Below are 23,366 nucleotides of genomic sequence, written 5' to 3' on the forward strand. Positions count from 1 at the left end.
CTCTAGTCTACAATATATAGATGGTGTTTATCTTGGTGATATTGGTAATGGGGTGGTGACATACGGTACATTGTGTCCATATATTAAAGAATAAACATCATTGATATCATTTTGACACTTACATATGAAAGCATAATATCGCGATACTAAAATGCAAATCCTATAAAAACACATCTAAAATGCATTAGCCCTAAAGAAGTGAATCCATTAATGATGACGAGGCTCAAGATATCTTAAAGGTTTTTTGTAGGGTAAATTTCATAAATGTGAACACTACTATTTTCAAAAAATAAAACTAAATTATATTAACACTATGTAATTTTTTGTTACAATTTAGTCACTAAGGTGACGTTTGGTAAGTAGAATGTTTATGAATAAATTGGAATTTGTCAAAGAATTGGAATTTGTCAGGAATTGTACTCTAATTTTGTATTTTGTTTGGTTAGCAGAAAATTGAATTGAAATCCAATTCCATGTTTTGCTTGGTTGGCGAGAAATTAAATTGGAATAATATAAAATGACAAAAAAATTCTTCTTGTTTTTTCCTTAATTTTAATATGTTTTATAATTTATATGTAAAGATATATCATATAAATAATAAAAATAGTAAATTGTTTTGGTGGCGGTAGTGGTGGGTGGTGGTGGTCGAGGTGGCAATGGCGATGAGTTGTGGTAGGTTGTGGTGATAGAGGTGTTAGTGCTAGCGTTGGTTGTTAGTGACGATGGTGGAGGTGTTAACGGTGGTGATAGTGTCGGTGGTGTGTAGTGGTGGCGGTCGGTAGTGGTGGCAGTGTGATGTGGTGGCGGCGACGAAAGTAGTGGTGGGTGGTAATGGTTATGTCGGTGGTGGTGTGGCGCCATGGTAGTGGGTGATGTCGTAGGTGGCAGTGGCAGTGGCATTATTGATGGTGAGATGTCAGTGTGTGGTAGAGGAGGTGGTGGCGGTGGCGGGGTGGTAGAGATGGCGTTGGCTGGTGGTGATAGGGAGGGAGAGCAATCGGTGGTGGAGGTGGTGGTGAGGGTGGTGGTGAGGGTGCTGGTGGTAATGGCAGAGATGATGGTAGCGGTAAAAAATGGTATTATGGTAATCTTAAACTTTCCCACATGAAAAAGATTTAATTCCATCCTATTTTTGATGAAATGGACTTTCCCTCGTTTTATGGAAAGTTCACCTCATTTAGGAATTCAATTTATTATCAAATCTTGAACCAAACATGGGAATTTAGTGGAACTGGCTTACAATGCTCTCTAATTCCCAAGGATTTCAATGAAGTGATGAACCAAATGTCACCTAAGTTTTCTAATTTTTTGCGATAGAATCGGTCAACTTAGTTACCTAATAACATCGCATGTTGACACGTAGTATCTAGTGTTGTGGCATACTAACATTACACTATTTGGTTATTTGACGCTAACGATACACGATAACATCTAAAAAAAATTAATAGCACAAAAGACACTAAGTTTTCAATTTTTTCAATTTTATAACTATGATGTTATTTATTTTTTTCAATTTTGGCACTACATTTTTTTGATCCGAATCAGACATCGGTTTTTTAAAATTCGTTTCAAGATTGACTGTTTTGATTTGAATCTAAATAAGTAATTTTTTTACATTTAAAATTGTAAAAATACATTTTTTTTACATTTAAAAACCATATTTTGTGAGTGTGTGTGTGTGTGTGTGTGTATATATATATATATATATATATATATATATATATATATATATATATATATACAAGCTTTTGCATTTAAACTATGATGTTATATATAAATGTGTAGTATTTATTTTATGACCATATATATTTATTAAATACACAATTTTAATGTAAAAGTCATATTTTTACATATAAATATGTGACTTAAATATAAAAAATATGGTTTAAATGTAAATAAATACATAAAAAATACACTTTAAACATAATAAAAGTATCTGTCTATACATTAAATATGTATTAACTATTAATTGCAATATCTTTAGTAATTGAGTCATTGGAAACTAAATCAACCATATAGCTAGAAGTTATATTGTTATCAATACAACTTACATTCTCATTTTTATTTTTTTGTTTTAGTTGTTAGTTTGTTATTCCGACGTGCCTCCCACTTCATAATATTGTCATGCCATTTATTTAATAACTTGCTAATAATAAATCTAGCAACGTACCAAATAAATGACATGGAAATATTATGATGCTGAAGTTATATCGGATCTTATGTGGCATGATTGAGTTTCAAATATAGGGTTTGTATATCAAATGATCATTTAGTTGATATTGCAATAAAATTATAAATTTTGTGACATAATTGAGAAACAAACTTGTGCCAAAATTGAGATTTTGTGGTAATATAGTGATTTTATTGAGATTCGGGAAAACAAGAAGAACCGATTATTTGGTTGATATGTAATTAAACTGTAAATATAGTGACATAATTGAGAAAAAGAACTTGGTGTCACAATCGAAATTTTGTGGTAATATAGTAACTTTCTTGCAATTTTCCCTACTATTTATACAAAAAATATGGTTCTTAAATTTAAAAAATATATACAGGTTCAAATATATGTACACACATACGATTTCAAATAAAAACAGACAACATTGAAGACAATTGAAAAATGATGTTCGAATTATTCCAAAAAAATAATGTGTCAAAATTGAAAAAAAAAAAAAAAAGTGAAAATTTGGTGTTAAAATTGAAAATGCTGAAAACTTAATGTATTTTGTGTTATTTTTTCCAATTATGACACATCATCATGTGTGTTAAATAGTGACATATCAGTATGTCATGCTGAGTTTGACCGGTCAAGTTGTCAATATTGAAAAAAAAGGAAATTTAGTGACTAAATTGTAACAAAAATAACGCACTGTCAAAATCGAATTGTTTTGTAAACATAATACTTTTGTAAATTTACCCTTTTTATACCATCAAATCATGTCTTACTGAGTTATCTCAAGCTTGTCTCAACTTGAAGAGCTGGATACAGGATCAAAATGGTGGGGAGATGAAGAAGAAGGAGATGCAAGCCTTACTGAGTTAGATTCCTTGACCAATTTGAAATATTTAGGGATTCGCATTAAATCATCAAGGTTCCTACCTAATTACAACCTCTTTGAAAACCTGCAAAGGTATGTAATTTCTGTAGGAGTTCATCTTCAAAAAAGACGATCCTTCAATAACAGGATGCTTTTGCTGAATCTTGAGAGTACAGATACACATTTAGGTGGTGGGATCGAGAAGTTGTTAACTAACAACACTGAGAAGGTGTTCTTGACTGGTGATGGTATCAAAGTTGCTCTAAAGGAACTAGATACAGTTGGTTTTCAGCAAGTCAAGAACTTAACTGTTGAATCTTGCAACAGTGAAGGAATAGAGTATCTTTCAAATTACAGCAACACATCAAATGGTTCTGGTGTGTTTAATAATCTGGAAAAACTTCGTATGGATAAAATATGGCATTTGAAGGGAATTATACGTTACAATGGAAAAGGGCTACCAGTTAGATCATTTTCAAAGTTACGCAAGATTCATCTGTCAGTTTTACCCGAAATGACCCATCTGTTTACATACGGAGTTGCAAATAATTTAGAGCATCTCCAAAGGCTTCATATAGAATATTGTACCAATATGCAAGAAGTCATTTTGAACCAGAGACCTTCAGCATTGGAAAGTACCATTGAAAATAAGATTGTTTTCCCAAAGTTAACCGAATTAATCTTGAACGACATTGCAAGCCTCATTTGTTTCTCCCATGGAATCAACCTGCAAGTTGAGTTTCCTCAGCTGAGAGTATTAAAGCTTGAATATTTACAGAATTTTCATACCTTTTGTCCCGAGGAGATCAATCTTGCTTCCGAAGGCAACCACAGAGGCACAAACTTTCATTCTCTTGTCAACCACAAGGTTTTTAACTCTTCCATATATATTTTGTTGCAAGAATTGTAGTATGTTCTTTACTCTAGTTTATTGAGACTTTCAGAAATTTAATGAAGGGCAAATTGCATAAAAGACATTAAGTTCACATAAAGTTTCGATTTTGACCATGCCTTTTTTTATCAGTTATGTCACTAAGTTCACAATTTTGTTGCATGTTTAACCAATCGACTGGTTTGTTTTAGGTGTTTCATGTTTCTTAGTTGCTAACTAGGCAAAAAGCTGATGCGGGATTCCACATATGATCCTGGTTGACAAATATTTTGGTTAAATTGAACCCTTATGTAGATTTGTACTCACTTTCCCTTATTTCTTATTCTTTTCTTTTCTCAGAGCATCATGATTTTGTGCAGTGGTTGGCTTCCCAAGGTCGCTCAAGAGGTTCATCATTCCGAGAGAGTGGTGTAAGCAAGGCAAGTAAGGTTTTCTTTAGGAGATGTTACTGTGGACAACCGTCCTTGCCTTGCTTACACTACTTTGGGATGATGAACCACTTGAGTGACCATGGAAAGCCAGCATACAAAATCGTGATGCTTTTAGAAAAGAAAAAGAAGAAGAATTAAGGGAAAGTGAGTACATATTTACATAAATATTTACATAAGGGTTCAATTTAACTCAAACGTTTGCCAACTAGGATCATATGTGGAAGTGATATCAGTTTTATGTCTACTCAGCAAGTGAGAAACATCAATACCTGAAACAATTTATTTGATTGGTTAAATTTGCAATAAAGTTTCGTGACTCAATTTAGAAGAAAAAACACAATGTCAATATTGAAATTTTGTATAAACTTAGCGTCATTTATGCAATTTGTCTGTAATTAATCGTAGTGATTATCTATCATTCCAAATGTTTGTTGATTCACTTTAAGGATATTCTTGACACAATCTAAAACTGTGTAGGTTGAATTTTCAAGCTTGGCTGAATTAACAATCACAAAAATGGGCAACATTAAGCATGTTTGGTGTGGCCACCTTCCTGATCTAGTACATCTACAAGGACTTTACATTCAGTTTTGTCACATGATGGAAGAAGTGATTTCAGTCCAACGTCCATCAGTAACTACAATGGAAGAAAGGATTGTCTTCCTCAAATTGAAAGAAGTAATCATATTTGGATTAAACAAGCTCACCTTCTTCTGCAAAGGAATTGATCATGTTGAGTTTCCCCAGCTGAGAGTTTTACGACTTCGTTGGCTAACACATTTCAGAAATTTTTGTCCTGAAGAGACTACTGGTCGCACATCTTCTCTCTTCAATGACAAGGTATATATGAACTGTTCATACATACATATATTAATCTATAATCTTCAATCCTCGAGTGAATCATGAAAAGGTGAGGAAGATTTAAACAAACTAACCATCTATTTCAAATCAAGTTAAAAATATGGGACTGATTACAAACATAACCAAAAATGTTTTGCAGCATATATTTTTGTCTGATTTTTTTTGAAAAATATTGCTTTTGCAAAATAAAAAACTATCGTAATAAAAAAATCATTTGAGGACAACCTATACAAGTTAAAAAGATGGTCATTTTTCTTATTGACTTCCCATTGTTTTTGTTATTTTTGTGATTAGCTCAAAAAGAAATTTCCACTTCAATCAATCTTCTTCAAAACATTCTCATATCAAATTAGTTAATCCACTTCAGCCATGTTATAAACTGTTTATAATAAGCCCATTTTTTTTCTCCTACTTCTGTTGTATTAGGTCTCATTTCCTTGTCTTGAGACACTAGAAGTCTCTGAACTTGACAGTGTTGAGCAGTTATGGTCCAGCAAACTTCCCATGAGTCAGTTTGGTAAACTAAAATCTCTTAGAGTAGAGAAATGTCACAAACTGGTGAATATATTTCCATCAGATTTGCAAACAGTATTTCCTAGTTTGGAGAAGTTAGAAGTGGAGAAGTGTGATTCTCTCGAACAGGTGTGGGGTTATACAGAAGAACAAATCAGAAAGCTGAAAAGTATATTTGTCCATGAGTGTCCAATGTTGACAAATTTGTGCTCTTTTTATACATTCAAGGGTCTATCAAATCTCCAGATTTTGAATATATCTAGTTGCAAGATGCTGGAGGAAGTAGTTGGATATGAGCACACATATGGAAAAATGAAAGAAGTTCTTTCTCTCAACAAACTAGAAGAACTGAGTCTTGCATTTCTGCCAAATCTTAGTTACTTCTCCCATAACAAATGTGACATTGAACTACCAGAACTAACTCATGTGAATATAAAGAGTTGCCAAGAAATATACACTTTCTCTAAAAGTTCGGTGACCACACCAAAGCTCAAATATGCTGTGGTTGATGATCTACGGAGCTGGTTGGGTGATAAAGATCTCAACAGTACCATGCGGCACTTGGCCTCAAGAGGGGCTCATTAGGTATGCTTTCATTATATTCCAATCAAAGGTTTAAGTCTCATAATCTAAACTGGTTTAATGTATTTATTTTCTTATCTCGTTTCACTAATTTGGATCCCATGTACACAAACCCTCATATCGGATGTGAGAAATAAAGTGAAATTAGTAGCAGATCCAGAAAGAAAAATGAGGGGTTGCACTGTTAGAATTTTTTTTTTTTTTCAAAAAGCAATTTCCGTCACAAAATCGTAACTATTAGAAAAAAATAACTCATTTCCAAAGGCAATTTCCTTCACAAAATCGTAACTAAACCGATACCCATGAATTTACACTAAATTCACAATTATCAGACTGTGTAATGGTTTCGTGATGGATTTGTAACGAATATTCAACGGATTTGTAACTGCTCTTCGAAGATGTCTCACTAAGAAAGTTTAAAATGAACAAAACATGTGTTGTTGAAAATTACATGATAATAGGAGACTTAACACTAAACTTTTAATTAAACAAGCAATATGGAAATATTCTGATTTTGAACAATACTTTAGAGTAAAACAAGAATTACATTAACCATGCAATCACTTTGAAAGAGCATAACAAGATCGCAAAACCTATAATTGACAAATATTATGAGAATGTTTGCTTCTAAATCAAAGTCTTAAATACCATTTCGGTAGGGTAAACACCTATATATTTATAAATACTCCTTTAAGACTTAAAACCGAGACCACAAAATGATATAAGGCTTAACTAGATCTCATTTGGATGGACACTCATAGAAAATTTTCATGTTCAAGCATACAGTAAGTTGGCTAAATAATACTAAAAATGGGTGTTTTCCCACATTAATTATCCCCATCATACTCACGAGACACCTAAATATGTCTCAATATGAACTTATACCAATATACGTTCTCCACTAAGTATGGTCATGTTTCCTTTTCTCTAGTTTCTTACTAGAGTTTTTTAATTAAATTTATCTGTTCAAAAAGAACTAAGTCCTAATGTAAGTGATCAATCACAAGGACTATTGGGTTTTGACATTATTCACAAGGTTTCTTCCTTCATTTAATGATGTCTTAAACTATCCTCTCCTTCTGGTGTATAGTGCAGAGTGGCTTATCATCACACTTGTGGATTGCTACTGCAGGTCTTCAATATATATATAGTTGGCTACAATGCACCAAAAACGATCTGTCTTGAATTGAATTCTTTAATATAGTTTGCTACAGTTCTTCAATCTTCACTAATTTAACTTGTAAGCTTGAAATTACTTTGACATTTCTTGATTTTTTATTTACTCTCCATTTACCTATGATATTTTATTTGAATTTCCTTTAGTTTCAGTTTGTAATATAACATGAAAATTCTTCCTATACAATTTTTAATATGACTTTAACGTTTTATCTAAAAATAAAAATATGAGTCTTCTTGTTGATGAATCATGTGATCTCTAGTCTACAATATATAGATGGTGTTTATCTTGGTGATATTGGTAATGGGGTGGTGACATACGGTACATTGTGTCCATATATTAAAGAATAAACATCATTGATATCATTTTGACACTTACATATGAAAGCATAATATCGCGATACTAAAATGCAAATCCTATAAAAACACATCTAAAATGCATTAGCCCTAAAGAAGTGAATCCATTAATGATGACGAGGCTCAAGATATCTTAAAGGTTTTTTGTAGGGTAAATTTCATAAATGTGAACACTACTATTTTCAAAAAATAAAACTAAATTATATTAACACTATGTAATTTTTTGTTACAATTTAGTCACTAAGGTGACGTTTGGTAAGTAGAATGTTTATGAATAAATTGGAATTTGTCAAAGAATTGGAATTTGTCAGGAATTGTACTCTAATTTTGTATTTTGTTTGGTTAGCAGAAAATTGAATTGAAATCCAATTCCATGTTTTGCTTGGTTGGCGAGAAATTAAATTGGAATAATATAAAATGACAAAAAAATTCTTCTTGTTTTTTCCTTAATTTTAATATGTTTTATAATTTATATGTAAAGATATATCATATAAATAATAAAAATAGTAAATTGTTTTGGTGGCGGTAGTGGTGGGTGGTGGTGGTCGAGGTGGCAATGGCGATGAGTTGTGGTAGGTTGTGGTGATAGAGGTGTTAGTGCTAGCGTTGGTTGTTAGTGACGATGGTGGAGGTGTTAACGGTGGTGATAGTGTCGGTGGTGTGTAGTGGTGGCGGTCGGTAGTGGTGGCAGTGTGATGTGGTGGCGGCGACGAAAGTAGTGGTGGGTGGTAATGGTTATGTCGGTGGTGGTGTGGCGCCATGGTAGTGGGTGATGTCGTAGGTGGCAGTGGCAGTGGCATTATTGATGGTGAGATGTCAGTGTGTGGTAGAGGAGGTGGTGGCGGTGGCGGGGTGGTAGAGATGGCGTTGGCTGGTGGTGATAGGGAGGGAGAGCAATCGGTGGTGGAGGTGGTGGTGAGGGTGGTGGTGAGGGTGCTGGTGGTAATGGCAGAGATGATGGTAGCGGTAAAAAATGGTATTATGGTAATCTTAAACTTTCCCACATGAAAAAGATTTAATTCCATCCTATTTTTGATGAAATGGACTTTCCCTCGTTTTATGGAAAGTTCACCTCATTTAGGAATTCAATTTATTATCAAATCTTGAACCAAACATGGGAATTTAGTGGAACTGGCTTACAATGCTCTCTAATTCCCAAGGATTTCAATGAAGTGATGAACCAAATGTCACCTAAGTTTTCTAATTTTTTGCGATAGAATCGGTCAACTTAGTTACCTAATAACATCGCATGTTGACACGTAGTATCTAGTGTTGTGGCATACTAACATTACACTATTTGGTTATTTGACGCTAACGATACACGATAACATCTAAAAAAAATTAATAGCACAAAAGACACTAAGTTTTCAATTTTTTCAATTTTATAACTATGATGTTATTTATTTTTTTCAATTTTGGCACTACATTTTTTTGATCCGAATCAGACATCGGTTTTTTAAAATTCGTTTCAAGATTGACTGTTTTGATTTGAATCTAAATAAGTAATTTTTTTACATTTAAAATTGTAAAAATACATTTTTTTTACATTTAAAAACCATATTTTGTGAGTGTGTGTGTGTGTGTGTGTGTATATATATATATATATATATATATATATATATATATATACAAGCTTTTGCATTTAAACTATGATGTTATATATAAATGTGTAGTATTTATTTTATGACCATATATATTTATTAAATACACAATTTTAATGTAAAAGTCATATTTTTACATATAAATATGTGACTTAAATATAAAAAATATGGTTTAAATGTAAATAAATACATAAAAAATACACTTTAAACATAATAAAAGTATCTGTCTATACATTAAATATGTATTAACTATTAATTGCAATATCTTTAGTAATTGAGTCATTGGAAACTAAATCAACCATATAGCTAGAAGTTATATTGTTATCAATACAACTTACATTCTCATTTTTATTTTTTTGTTTTAGTTGTTAGTTTGTTATTCCGACGTGCCTCCCACTTCATAATATTGTCATGCCATTTATTTAATAACTTGCTAATAATAAATCTAGCAACGTACCAAATAAATGACATGGAAATATTATGATGCTGAAGTTATATCGGATCTTATGTGGCATGATTGAGTTTCAAATATAGGGTTTGTATATCAAATGATCATTTAGTTGATATTGCAATAAAATTATAAATTTTGTGACATAATTGAGAAACAAACTTGTGCCAAAATTGAGATTTTGTGGTAATATAGTGATTTTATTGAGATTCGGGAAAACAAGAAGAACCGATTATTTGGTTGATATGTAATTAAACTGTAAATATAGTGACATAATTGAGAAAAAGAACTTGGTGTCACAATCGAAATTTTGTGGTAATATAGTAACTTTCTTGCAATTTTCCCTACTATTTATACAAAAAATATGGTTCTTAAATTTAAAAAATATATACAGGTTCAAATATATGTACACACATACGATTTCAAATAAAAACAGACAACATTGAAGACAATTGAAAAATGATGTTCGAATTATTCCAAAAAAATAATGTGTCAAAATTGAAAAAAAAAAAAAAAAGTGAAAATTTGGTGTTAAAATTGAAAATGCTGAAAACTTAATGTATTTTGTGTTATTTTTTCCAATTATGACACATCATCATGTGTGTTAAATAGTGACATATCAGTATGTCATGCTGAGTTTGACCGGTCAAGTTGTCAATATTGAAAAAAAAGGAAATTTAGTGACTAAATTGTAACAAAAATAACGCACTGTCAAAATCGAATTGTTTTGTAAACATAATACTTTTGTAAATTTACCCTTTTTATACCATCAAATCATGTCTTACTGAGTTATCTCAAGCTTGTCTCAACTTGAAGAGCTGGATACAGGATCAAAATGGTGGGGAGATGAAGAAGAAGGAGATGCAAGCCTTACTGAGTTAGATTCCTTGACCAATTTGAAATATTTAGGGATTCGCATTAAATCATCAAGGTTCCTACCTAATTACAACCTCTTTGAAAACCTGCAAAGGTATGTAATTTCTGTAGGAGTTCATCTTCAAAAAAGACGATCCTTCAATAACAGGATGCTTTTGCTGAATCTTGAGAGTACAGATACACATTTAGGTGGTGGGATCGAGAAGTTGTTAACTAACAACACTGAGAAGGTGTTCTTGACTGGTGATGGTATCAAAGTTGCTCTAAAGGAACTAGATACAGTTGGTTTTCAGCAAGTCAAGAACTTAACTGTTGAATCTTGCAACAGTGAAGGAATAGAGTATCTTTCAAATTACAGCAACACATCAAATGGTTCTGGTGTGTTTAATAATCTGGAAAAACTTCGTATGGATAAAATATGGCATTTGAAGGGAATTATACGTTACAATGGAAAAGGGCTACCAGTTAGATCATTTTCAAAGTTACGCAAGATTCATCTGTCAGTTTTACCCGAAATGACCCATCTGTTTACATACGGAGTTGCAAATAATTTAGAGCATCTCCAAAGGCTTCATATAGAATATTGTACCAATATGCAAGAAGTCATTTTGAACCAGAGACCTTCAGCATTGGAAAGTACCATTGAAAATAAGATTGTTTTCCCAAAGTTAACCGAATTAATCTTGAACGACATTGCAAGCCTCATTTGTTTCTCCCATGGAATCAACCTGCAAGTTGAGTTTCCTCAGCTGAGAGTATTAAAGCTTGAATATTTACAGAATTTTCATACCTTTTGTCCCGAGGAGATCAATCTTGCTTCCGAAGGCAACCACAGAGGCACAAACTTTCATTCTCTTGTCAACCACAAGGTTTTTAACTCTTCCATATATATTTTGTTGCAAGAATTGTAGTATGTTCTTTACTCTAGTTTATTGAGACTTTCAGAAATTTAATGAAGGGCAAATTGCATAAAAGACATTAAGTTCACATAAAGTTTCGATTTTGACCATGCCTTTTTTTATCAGTTATGTCACTAAGTTCACAATTTTGTTGCATGTTTAACCAATCGACTGGTTTGTTTTAGGTGTTTCATGTTTCTTAGTTGCTAACTAGGCAAAAAGCTGATGCGGGATTCCACATATGATCCTGGTTGACAAATATTTTGGTTAAATTGAACCCTTATGTAGATTTGTACTCACTTTCCCTTATTTCTTATTCTTTTCTTTTCTCAGAGCATCATGATTTTGTGCAGTGGTTGGCTTCCCAAGGTCGCTCAAGAGGTTCATCATTCCGAGAGAGTGGTGTAAGCAAGGCAAGTAAGGTTTTCTTTAGGAGATGTTACTGTGGACAACCGTCCTTGCCTTGCTTACACTACTTTGGGATGATGAACCACTTGAGTGACCATGGAAAGCCAGCATACAAAATCGTGATGCTTTTAGAAAAGAAAAAGAAGAAGAATTAAGGGAAAGTGAGTACATATTTACATAAATATTTACATAAGGGTTCAATTTAACTCAAACGTTTGCCAACTAGGATCATATGTGGAAGTGATATCAGTTTTATGTCTACTCAGCAAGTGAGAAACATCAATACCTGAAACAATTTATTTGATTGGTTAAATTTGCAATAAAGTTTCGTGACTCAATTTAGAAGAAAAAACACAATGTCAATATTGAAATTTTGTATAAACTTAGCGTCATTTATGCAATTTGTCTGTAATTAATCGTAGTGATTATCTATCATTCCAAATGTTTGTTGATTCACTTTAAGGATATTCTTGACACAATCTAAAACTGTGTAGGTTGAATTTTCAAGCTTGGCTGAATTAACAATCACAAAAATGGGCAACATTAAGCATGTTTGGTGTGGCCACCTTCCTGATCTAGTACATCTACAAGGACTTTACATTCAGTTTTGTCACATGATGGAAGAAGTGATTTCAGTCCAACGTCCATCAGTAACTACAATGGAAGAAAGGATTGTCTTCCTCAAATTGAAAGAAGTAATCATATTTGGATTAAACAAGCTCACCTTCTTCTGCAAAGGAATTGATCATGTTGAGTTTCCCCAGCTGAGAGTTTTACGACTTCGTTGGCTAACACATTTCAGAAATTTTTGTCCTGAAGAGACTACTGGTCGCACATCTTCTCTCTTCAATGACAAGGTATATATGAACTGTTCATACATACATATATTAATCTATAATCTTCAATCCTCGAGTGAATCATGAAAAGGTGAGGAAGATTTAAACAAACTAACCATCTATTTCAAATCAAGTTAAAAATATGGGACTGATTACAAACATAACCAAAAATGTTTTGCAGCATATATTTTTGTCTGATTTTTTTTGAAAAATATTGCTTTTGCAAAATAAAAAACTATCGTAATAAAAAAATCATTTGAGGACAACCTATACAAGTTAAAAAGATGGTCATTTTTCTTATTGACTTCCCATTGTTTTTGTTATTTTTGTGATTAGCTCAAAAAGAAATTTCCACTTCAATCAATCTTCTTCAAAACATTCTCATATCAAATTAGTTAATCCATTTCAGCTATGTTATAAACTGTTTATAATAAGCCCATTTATTTTCTCCTACTTCTGTTGTATTAGGTCTCATTTCCTTGTCTTGAGACACTAGAAGTCTCTGAACTTGACAGTGTTGAGCAGTTATGGTCCAGCAAACTTCCCATGAGTCAGTTTGGTAAACTAAAATCTCTTAGAGTAGAGAAATGTCACAAACTGGTGAATATATTTCCATCAGATTTGCAAACAGTATTTCCTAGTTTGGAGAAGTTAGAAGTGGAGAAGTGTGATTCTCTCGAACAGGTGTGGGGTTATACAGAAGAACAAATCAGAAAGCTGAAAAGTATATTTGTCCATGAGTGTCCAATGTTGACAAATTTGTGCTCTTTTTATACATTCAAGGGTCTATCAAATCTCCAGATTTTGAATATATCTAGTTGCAAGATGCTGGAGGAAGTAGTTGGATATGAGCACACATATGGAAAAATGAAAGAAGTTCTTTCTCTCAACAAACTAGAAGAACTGAGTCTTGCATTTCTGCCAAATCTTAGTTACTTCTCCCATAACAAATGTGACATTGAACTACCAGAACTAACTCATGTGAATATAAAGAGTTGCCAAGAAATATACACTTTCTCTAAAAGTTCGGTGACCACACCAAAGCTCAAATATGCTGTGGTTGATGATCTACGGAGCTGGTTGGGTGATAAAGATCTCAACAGTACCATGCGGCACTTGGCCTCAAGAGGGGCTCATTAGGTATGCTTTCATTATATTCCAATCAAAGGTTTAAGTCTCATAATCTAAACTGGTTTAATGTATTTATTTTCTTATCTCGTTTCACTAATTTGGATCCCATGTACACAAACCCTCATATCGGATGTGAGAAATAAAGTGAAATTAGTAGCAGATCCAGAAAGAAAAATGAGGGGTTGCACTGTTAGAATTTTTTTTTTTTTTCAAAAAGCAATTTCCGTCACAAAATCGTAACTATTAGAAAAAAATAACTCATTTCCAAAGGCAATTTCCTTCACAAAATCGTAACTAAACCGATACCCATGAATTTACACTAAATTCACAATTATCAGACTGTGTAATGGTTTCGTGATGGATTTGTAACGAATATTCAACGGATTTGTAACTGCTCTTCGAAGATGTCTCACTAAGAAAGTTTAAAATGAACAAAACATGTGTTGTTGAAAATTACATGATAATAGGAGACTTAACACTAAACTTTTAATTAAACAAGCAATATGGAAATATTCTGATTTTGAACAATACTTTAGAGTAAAACAAGAATTACATTAACCATGCAATCACTTTGAAAGAGCATAACAAGATCGCAAAACCTATAATTGACAAATATTATGAGAATGTTTGCTTCTAAATCAAAGTCTTAAATACCATTTCGGTAGGGTAAACACCTATATATTTATAAATACTCCTTTAAGACTTAAAACCGAGACCACAAAATGATATAAGGCTTAACTAGATCTCATTTGGATGGACACTCATAGAAAATTTTCATGTTCAAGCATACAGTAAGTTGGCTAAATAATACTAAAAATGGGTGTTTTCCCACATTAATTATCCCCATCATACTCACGAGACACCTAAATATGTCTCAATATGAACTTATACCAATATACGTTCTCCACTAAGTATGGTCATGTTTCCTTTTCTCTAGTTTCTTACTAGAGTTTTTTAATTAAATTTATCTGTTCAAAAAGAACTAAGTCCTAATGTAAGTGATCAATCACAAGGACTATTGGGTTTTGACATTATTCACAAGGTTTCTTCCTTCATTTAATGATGTCTTAAACTATCCTCTCCTTCTGGTGTATAGTGCAGAGTGGCTTATCATCACACTTGTGGATTGCTACTGCAGGTCTTCAATATATATATAGTTGGCTACAATGCACCAAAAACGATCTGTCTTGAATTGAATTCTTTAATATAGTTTGCTACAGTTCTTCAATCTTCACTAATTTAACTTGTAAGCTTGAAATTACTTTGACATTTCTTGATTTTTTATTTACTCTCCATTTACCTATGATATTTTATTTGAATTTCCTTTAGTTTCAGTTTGTAATATAACATGAAAATTCTTCCTATACAATTTTTAATATGACTTTAACGTTTTATCTAAAAATAAAAATATGAGTCTTCTTGTTGATGAATCATGTGATCTCTAGTCTACAATATATAGATGGTGTTTATCTTGGTGATATTGGTAATGGGGTGGTGACATACGGTACATTGTGTCCATATATTAAAGAATAAACATCATTGATATCATTTTGACACTTACATATGAAAGCATAATATCGCGATACTAAAATGCAAATCCTATAAAAACACATCTAAAATGCATTAGCCCTAAAGAAGTGAATCCATTAATGATGACGAGGCTCAAGATATCTTAAAGGTTTTTTGTAGGGTAAATTTCATAAATGTGAACACTACTATTTTCAAAAAATAAAACTAAATTATATTAACACTATGTAATTTTTTGTTACAATTTAGTCACTAAGGTGACGTTTGGTAAGTAGAATGTTTATGAATAAATTGGAATTTGTCAAAGAATTGGAATTTGTCAGGAATTGTACTCTAATTTTGTATTTTGTTTGGTTAGCAGAAAATTGAATTGAAATCCAATTCCATGTTTTGCTTGGTTGGCGAGAAATTAAATTGGAATAATATAAAATGACAAAAAAATTCTTCTTGTTTTTTCCTTAATTTTAATATGTTTTATAATTTATATGTAAAGATATATCATATAAATAATAAAAATAGTAAATTGTTTTGGTGGCGGTAGTGGTGGGTGGTGGTGGTCGAGGTGGCAATGGCGATGAGTTGTGGTAGGTTGTGGTGATAGAGGTGTTAGTGCTAGCGTTGGTTGTTAGTGACGATGGTGGAGGTGTTAACGGTGGTGATAGTGTCGGTGGTGTGTAGTGGTGGCGGTCGGTAGTGGTGGCAGTGTGATGTGGTGGCGGCGACGAAAGTAGTGGTGGGTGGTAATGGTTATGTCGGTGGTGGTGTGGCGCCATGGTAGTGGGTGATGTCGTAGGTGGCAGTGGCAGTGGCATTATTGATGGTGAGATGTCAGTGTGTGGTAGAGGAGGTGGTGGCGGTGGCGGGGTGGTAGAGATGGCGTTGGCTGGTGGTGATAGGGAGGGAGAGCAATCGGTGGTGGAGGTGGTGGTGAGGGTGGTGGTGAGGGTGCTGGTGGTAATGGCAGAGATGATGGTAGCGGTAAAAAATGGTATTATGGTAATCTTAAACTTTCCCACATGAAAAAGATTTAATTCCATCCTATTTTTGATGAAATGGACTTTCCCTCGTTTTATGGAAAGTTCACCTCATTTAGGAATTCAATTTATTATCAAATCTTGAACCAAACATGGGAATTTAGTGGAACTGGCTTACAATGCTCTCTAATTCCCAAGGATTTCAATGAAGTGATGAACCAAATGTCACCTAAGTTTTCTAATTTTTTGCGATAGAATCGGTCAACTTAGTTACCTAATAACATCGCATGTTGACACGTAGTATCTAGTGTTGTGGCATACTAACATTACACTATTTGGTTATTTGACGCTAACGATACACGATAACATCTAAAAAAAATTAATAGCACAAAAGACACTAAGTTTTCAATTTTTTCAATTTTATAACTATGATGTTATTTATTTTTTTCAATTTTGGCACTACATTTTTTTGATCCGAATCAGACATCGGTTTTTTAAAATTCGTTTCAAGATTGACTGTTTTGATTTGAATCTAAATAAGTAATTTTTTTACATTTAAAATTGTAAAAATACATTTTTTTTACATTTAAAAACCATATTTTGTGAGTGTGTGTGTGTGTGTGTGTGTATATATATATATATATATATATATATATACAAGCTTTTGCATTTAAACTATGATGTTATATATAAATGTGTAGTATTTATTTTATGACCATATATATTTATTAAATACACAATTTTAATGTAAAAGTCATATTTTTACATATAAATATGTGACTTAAATATAAAAAATATGGTTTAAATGTAAATAAATACATAAAAAATACACTTTAAACATAATAAAAGTATCTGTCTATACATTAAATATGTATTAACTATTAATTGCAATATCTTTAGTAATTGAGTCATTGGAAACTAAATCAACCATATAGCTAGAAGTTATATTGTTATCAATACAACTTACATTCTCATTTTTATTTTTTTGTTTTAGTTGTTAGTTTGTTATTCCGACGTGCCTCCCACTTCATAATATTGTCATGCCATTTATTTAATAACTTGCTAATAATAAATCTAGCAACGTACCAAATAAATGACATGGAAATATTATGATGCTGAAGTTATATCGGATCTTATGTGGCATGATTGAGTTTCAAATATAGGGTTTGTATATCAAATGATCATTTAGTTGATATTGCAATAAAATTATAAATTTTGTGACATAATTGAGAAACAAACTTGTGCCAAAATTGAGATTTTGTGGTAATATAGTGATTTTATTGAGATTCGGGAAAACAAGAAGAACCGATTATTTGGTTGATATGTAATTAAACTGTAAATATAGTGACATAATTGAGAAAAAGAACTTGGTGTCACAATCGAAATTTTGTGGTAATATAGTAACTTTCTTGCAATTTTCCCTACTATTTATACAAAAAATATGGTTCTTAAATTTAAAAAATATATACAGGTTCAAATATATGTACACACATACGATTTCAAATAAAAACAGACAACATTGAAGACAATTGAAAAATGATGTTCGAATTATTCCAAAAAAATAATGTGTCAAAATTGAAAAAAAAAAAAAAGTGAAAATTTGGTGTTAAAATTGAAAATGCTGAAAACTTAATGTATTTTGTGTTATTTTTTCCAATTATGACACATCATCATGTGTGTTAAATAGTGACATATCAGTATGTCATGCTGAGTTTGACCGGTCAAGTTGTCAATATTGAAAAAAAAGGAAATTTAGTGACTAAATTGTAACAAAAATAACGCACTGTCAAAATCGAATTGTTTTGTAAACATAATACTTTTGTAAATTTACCCTTTTTATACCATCAAATCATGTCTTACTGAGTTATCTCAAGCTTGTCTCAACTTGAAGAGCTGGATACAGGATCAAAATGGTGGGGAGATGAAGAAGAAGGAGATGCAAGCCTTACTGAGTTAGATTCCTTGACCAATTTGAAATATTTAGGGATTCGCATTAAATCATCAAGGTTCCTACCTAATTACAACCTCTTTGAAAACCTGCAAAGGTATGTAATTTCTGTAGGAGTTCATCTTCAAAAAAGACGATCCTTCAATAACAGGATGCTTTTGCTGAATCTTGAGAGTACAGATACACATTTAGGTGGTGGGATCGAGAAGTTGTTAACTAACAACACTGAGAAGGTGTTCTTGACTGGTGATGGTATCAAAGTTGCTCTAAAGGAACTAGATACAGTTGGTTTTCAGCAAGTCAAGAACTTAACTGTTGAATCTTGCAACAGTGAAGGAATAGAGTATCTTTCAAATTACAGCAACACATCAAATGGTTCTGGTGTGTTTAATAATCTGGAAAAACTTCGTATGGATAAAATATGGCATTTGAAGGGAATTATACGTTACAATGGAAAAGGGCTACCAGTTAGATCATTTTCAAAGTTACGCAAGATTCATCTGTCAGTTTTACCCGAAATGACCCATCTGTTTACATACGGAGTTGCAAATAATTTAGAGCATCTCCAAAGGCTTCATATAGAATATTGTACCAATATGCAAGAAGTCATTTTGAACCAGAGACCTTCAGCATTGGAAAGTACCATTGAAAATAAGATTGTTTTCCCAAAGTTAACCGAATTAATCTTGAACGACATTGCAAGCCTCATTTGTTTCTCCCATGGAATCAACCTGCAAGTTGAGTTTCCTCAGCTGAGAGTATTAAAGCTTGAATATTTACAGAATTTTCATACCTTTTGTCCCGAGGAGATCAATCTTGCTTCCGAAGGCAACCACAGAGGCACAAACTTTCATTCTCTTGTCAACCACAAGGTTTTTAACTCTTCCATATATATTTTGTTGCAAGAATTGTAGTATGTTCTTTACTCTAGTTTATTGAGACTTTCAGAAATTTAATGAAGGGCAAATTGCATAAAAGACATTAAGTTCACATAAAGTTTCGATTTTGACCATGCCTTTTTTTATCAGTTATGTCACTAAGTTCACAATTTTGTTGCATGTTTAACCAATCGACTGGTTTGTTTTAGGTGTTTCATGTTTCTTAGTTGCTAACTAGGCAAAAAGCTGATGCGGGATTCCACATATGATCCTGGTTGACAAATATTTTGGTTAAATTGAACCCTTATGTAGATTTGTACTCACTTTCCCTTATTTCTTATTCTTTTCTTTTCTCAGAGCATCATGATTTTGTGCAGTGGTTGGCTTCCCAAGGTCGCTCAAGAGGTTCATCATTCCGAGAGAGTGGTGTAAGCAAGGCAAGTAAGGTTTTCTTTAGGAGATGTTACTGTGGACAACCGTCCTTGCCTTGCTTACACTACTTTGGGATGATGAACCACTTGAGTGACCATGGAAAGCCAGCATACAAAATCGTGATGCTTTTAGAAAAGAAAAAGAAGAAGAATTAAGGGAAAGTGAGTACATATTTACATAAATATTTACATAAGGGTTCAATTTAACTCAAACGTTTGCCAACTAGGATCATATGTGGAAGTGATATCAGTTTTATGTCTACTCAGCAAGTGAGAAACATCAATACCTGAAACAATTTATTTGATTGGTTAAATTTGCAATAAAGTTTCGTGACTCAATTTAGAAGAAAAAACACAATGTCAATATTGAAATTTTGTATAAACTTAGCGTCATTTATGCAATTTGTCTGTAATTAATCGTAGTGATTATCTATCATTCCAAATGTTTGTTGATTCACTTTAAGGATATTCTTGACACAATCTAAAACTGTGTAGGTTGAATTTTCAAGCTTGGCTGAATTAACAATCACAAAAATGGGCAACATTAAGCATGTTTGGTGTGGCCACCTTCCTGATCTAGTACATCTACAAGGACTTTACATTCAGTTTTGTCACATGATGGAAGAAGTGATTTCAGTCCAACGTCCATCAGTAACTACAATGGAAGAAAGGATTGTCTTCCTCAAATTGAAAGAAGTAATCATATTTGGATTAAACAAGCTCACCTTCTTCTGCAAAGGAATTGATCATGTTGAGTTTCCCCAGCTGAGAGTTTTACGACTTCGTTGGCTAACACATTTCAGAAATTTTTGTCCTGAAGAGACTACTGGTCGCACATCTTCTCTCTTCAATGACAAGGTATATATGAACTGTTCATACATACATATATTAATCTATAATCTTCAATCCTCGAGTGAATCATGAAAAGGTGAGGAAGATTTAAACAAACTAACCATCTATTTCAAATCAAGTTAAAAATATGGGACTGATTACAAACATAACCAAAAATGTTTTGCAGCATATATTTTTGTCTGATTTTTTTTGAAAAATATTGCTTTTGCAAAATAAAAAACTATCGTAATAAAAAAATCATTTGAGGACAACCTATACAAGTTAAAAAGATGGTCATTTTTCTTATTGACTTCCCATTGTTTTTGTTATTTTTGTGATTAGCTCAAAAAGAAATTTCCACTTCAATCAATCTTCTTCAAAACATTCTCATATCAAATTAGTTAATCCATTTCAGCCATGTTATAAACTGTTTATAATAAGCCCATTTTTTTTCTCCTACTTCTGTTGTATTAGGTCTCATTTCCTTGTCTTGAGACACTAGAAGTCTCTGAACTTGACAGTGTTGAGCAGTTATGGTCCAGCAAACTTCCCATGAGTCAGTTTGGTAAACTAAAATCTCTTAGAGTAGAGAAATGTCACAAACTGGTGAATATATTTCCATCAGATTTGCAAACAGTATTTCCTAGTTTGGAGAAGTTAGAAGTGGAGAAGTGTGATTCTCTCGAACAGGTGTGGGGTTATACAGAAGAACAAATCAGAAAGCTGAAAAGTATATTTGTCCATGAGTGTCCAATGTTGACAAATTTGTGCTCTTTTTATACATTCAAGGGTCTATCAAATCTCCAGATTTTGAATATATCTAGTTGCAAGATGCTGGAGGAAGTAGTTGGATATGAGCACACATATGGAAAAATGAAAGAAGTTCTTTCTCTCAACAAACTAGAAGAACTGAGTCTTGCATTTCTGCCAAATCTTAGTTACTTCTCCCATAACAAATGTGACATTGAACTACCAGAACTAACTCATGTGAATATAAAGAGTTGCCAAGAAATATACACTTTCTCTAAAAGTTCGGTGACCACACCAAAGCTCAAATATGCTGTGGTTGATGATCTACGGAGCTGGTTGGGTGATAAAGATCTCAACAGTACCATGCGGCACTTGGCCTCAAGAGGGGCTCATTAGGTATGCTTTCATTATATTCCAATCAAAGGTTTAAGTCTCATAATCTAAACTGGTTTAATGTATTTATTTTCTTATCTCGTTTCACTAATTTGGATCCCATGTACACAAACCCTCATATCGGATGTGAGAAATAAAGTGAAATTAGTAGCAGATCCAGAAAGAAAAATGAGGGGTTGCACTGTTAGAATTTTTTTTTTTTTTCAAAAAGCAATTTCCGTCACAAAATCGTAACTATTAGAAAAAAATAACTCATTTCCAAAGGCAATTTCCTTCACAAAATCGTAACTAAACCGATACCCATGAATTTACACTAAATTCACAATTATCAGACTGTGTAATGGTTTCGTGATGGATTTGTAACGAATATTCAACGGATTTGTAACTGCTCTTCGAAGATGTCTCACTAAGAAAGTTTAAAATGAACAAAACATGTGTTGTTGAAAATTACATGATAATAGGAGACTTAACACTAAACTTTTAATTAAACAAGCAATATGGAAATATTCTGATTTTGAACAATACTTTAGAGTAAAACAAGAATTACATTAACCATGCAATCACTTTGAAAGAGCATAACAAGATCGCAAAACCTATAATTGACAAATATTATGAGAATGTTTGCTTCTAAATCAAAGTCTTAAATACCATTTCGGTAGGGTAAACACCTATATATTTATAAATACTCCTTTAAGACTTAAAACCGAGACCACAAAATGATATAAGGCTTAACTAGATCTCATTTGGATGGACACTCATAGAAAATTTTCATGTTCAAGCATACAGTAAGTTGGCTAAATAATACTAAAAATGGGTGTTTTCCCACATTAATTATCCCCATCATACTCACGAGACACCTAAATATGTCTCAATATGAACTTATACCAATATACGTTCTCCACTAAGTATGGTCATGTTTCCTTTTCTCTAGTTTCTTACTAGAGTTTTTTAATTAAATTTATCTGTTCAAAAAGAACTAAGTCCTAATGTAAGTGATCAATCACAAGGACTATTGGGTTTTGACATTATTCACAAGGTTTCTTCCTTCATTTAATGATGTCTTAAACTATCCTCTCCTTCTGGTGTATAGTGCAGAGTGGCTTATCATCACACTTGTGGATTGCTACTGCAGGTCTTCAATATATATATAGTTGGCTACAATGCACCAAAAACGATCTGTCTTGAATTGAATTCTTTAATATAGTTTGCTACAGTTCTTCAATCTTCACTAATTTAACTTGTAAGCTTGAAATTACTTTGACATTTCTTGATTTTTTATTTACTCTCCATTTACCTATGATATTTTATTTGAATTTCCTTTAGTTTCAGTTTGTAATATAACATGAAAATTCTTCCTATACAATTTTTAATATGACTTTAACGTTTTATCTAAAAATAAAAATATGAGTCTTCTTGTTGATGAATCATGTGATCTCTAGTCTACAATATATAGATGGTGTTTATCTTGGTGATATTGGTAATGGGGTGGTGACATACGGTACATTGTGTCCATATATTAAAGAATAAACATCATTGATATCATTTTGACACTTACATATGAAAGCATAATATCGCGATACTAAAA

At 32.4% G+C, this 23,366-nt stretch overlaps 3 protein-coding genes across 3 annotated transcripts; all 3 read left to right on the forward strand.

Moving 5' to 3' along the window:
* Window positions 1-859: 859 nt before the first annotated feature.
* LOC128127683 (uncharacterized) lies at window positions 860-7,741 on the forward strand. Its single transcript, XM_052766351.1, has 5 exons — window positions 860-1,076; window positions 2,951-3,906; window positions 4,839-5,201; window positions 5,649-6,320; window positions 7,408-7,741. Exons 1-4 carry the CDS (start codon window positions 860-862, stop codon window positions 6,318-6,320), a joined length of 2,208 nt encoding a protein of 735 aa, XP_052622311.1. The 3' UTR covers window positions 7,408-7,741.
* An 868-nt stretch (window positions 7,742-8,609) lies between these two features.
* On the forward strand, window positions 8,610-15,479 carry LOC128127686 (uncharacterized). Its single transcript, XM_052766353.1, has 5 exons — window positions 8,610-8,826; window positions 10,689-11,644; window positions 12,577-12,939; window positions 13,387-14,058; window positions 15,146-15,479. The coding sequence occupies exons 1-4, from the start codon at window positions 8,610-8,612 to the stop codon at window positions 14,056-14,058; spliced, it is 2,208 nt and encodes a 735-aa protein (XP_052622313.1). The 3' UTR covers window positions 15,146-15,479.
* An 868-nt stretch (window positions 15,480-16,347) lies between these two features.
* On the forward strand, window positions 16,348-23,205 carry LOC128127688 (uncharacterized). The gene is made up of 5 exons (XM_052766354.1): window positions 16,348-16,564; window positions 18,415-19,370; window positions 20,303-20,665; window positions 21,113-21,784; window positions 22,872-23,205. The coding sequence occupies exons 1-4, from the start codon at window positions 16,348-16,350 to the stop codon at window positions 21,782-21,784; spliced, it is 2,208 nt and encodes a 735-aa protein (XP_052622314.1). The 3' UTR covers window positions 22,872-23,205.
* Window positions 23,206-23,366: the final 161 nt, after the last annotated feature.

The sequence above is a fragment of the Lactuca sativa genome, chromosome 1 (assembly GCF_002870075.4).
Source record: "Lactuca sativa cultivar Salinas chromosome 1, Lsat_Salinas_v11, whole genome shotgun sequence".
NCBI lineage: Eukaryota > Viridiplantae > Streptophyta > Magnoliopsida > Asterales > Asteraceae > Lactuca > Lactuca sativa.

Excerpts from the sequence above, each read along its gene's own strand:
- LOC128127683 (XM_052766351.1), top strand. The coding sequence starts at position 860 with ATGGTAGTGGGTGATGTCGTAGGTGGCAGTGGCAGTGGCATTATTGAT. Across the intron at positions 1,077-2,950 it reads GATGGTAGCGGTAAAAAATG|TTATCTCAAGCTTGTCTCAA; the intron begins GTATTATGGTAA and ends TGTCTTACTGAG. Across the intron at positions 3,907-4,838 it reads ATTCTCTTGTCAACCACAAG|GTTGAATTTTCAAGCTTGGC; the intron begins GTTTTTAACTCT and ends AAAACTGTGTAG.
- LOC128127686 (XM_052766353.1), top strand. The coding sequence starts at position 8,610 with ATGGTAGTGGGTGATGTCGTAGGTGGCAGTGGCAGTGGCATTATTGAT. Across the intron at positions 8,827-10,688 it reads GATGGTAGCGGTAAAAAATG|TTATCTCAAGCTTGTCTCAA; the intron begins GTATTATGGTAA and ends TGTCTTACTGAG. Across the intron at positions 12,940-13,386 it reads CTTCTCTCTTCAATGACAAG|GTCTCATTTCCTTGTCTTGA; the intron begins GTATATATGAAC and ends CTGTTGTATTAG.
- LOC128127688 (XM_052766354.1), top strand. The coding sequence starts at position 16,348 with ATGGTAGTGGGTGATGTCGTAGGTGGCAGTGGCAGTGGCATTATTGAT. Across the intron at positions 19,371-20,302 it reads ATTCTCTTGTCAACCACAAG|GTTGAATTTTCAAGCTTGGC; the intron begins GTTTTTAACTCT and ends AAAACTGTGTAG. Across the intron at positions 20,666-21,112 it reads CTTCTCTCTTCAATGACAAG|GTCTCATTTCCTTGTCTTGA; the intron begins GTATATATGAAC and ends CTGTTGTATTAG.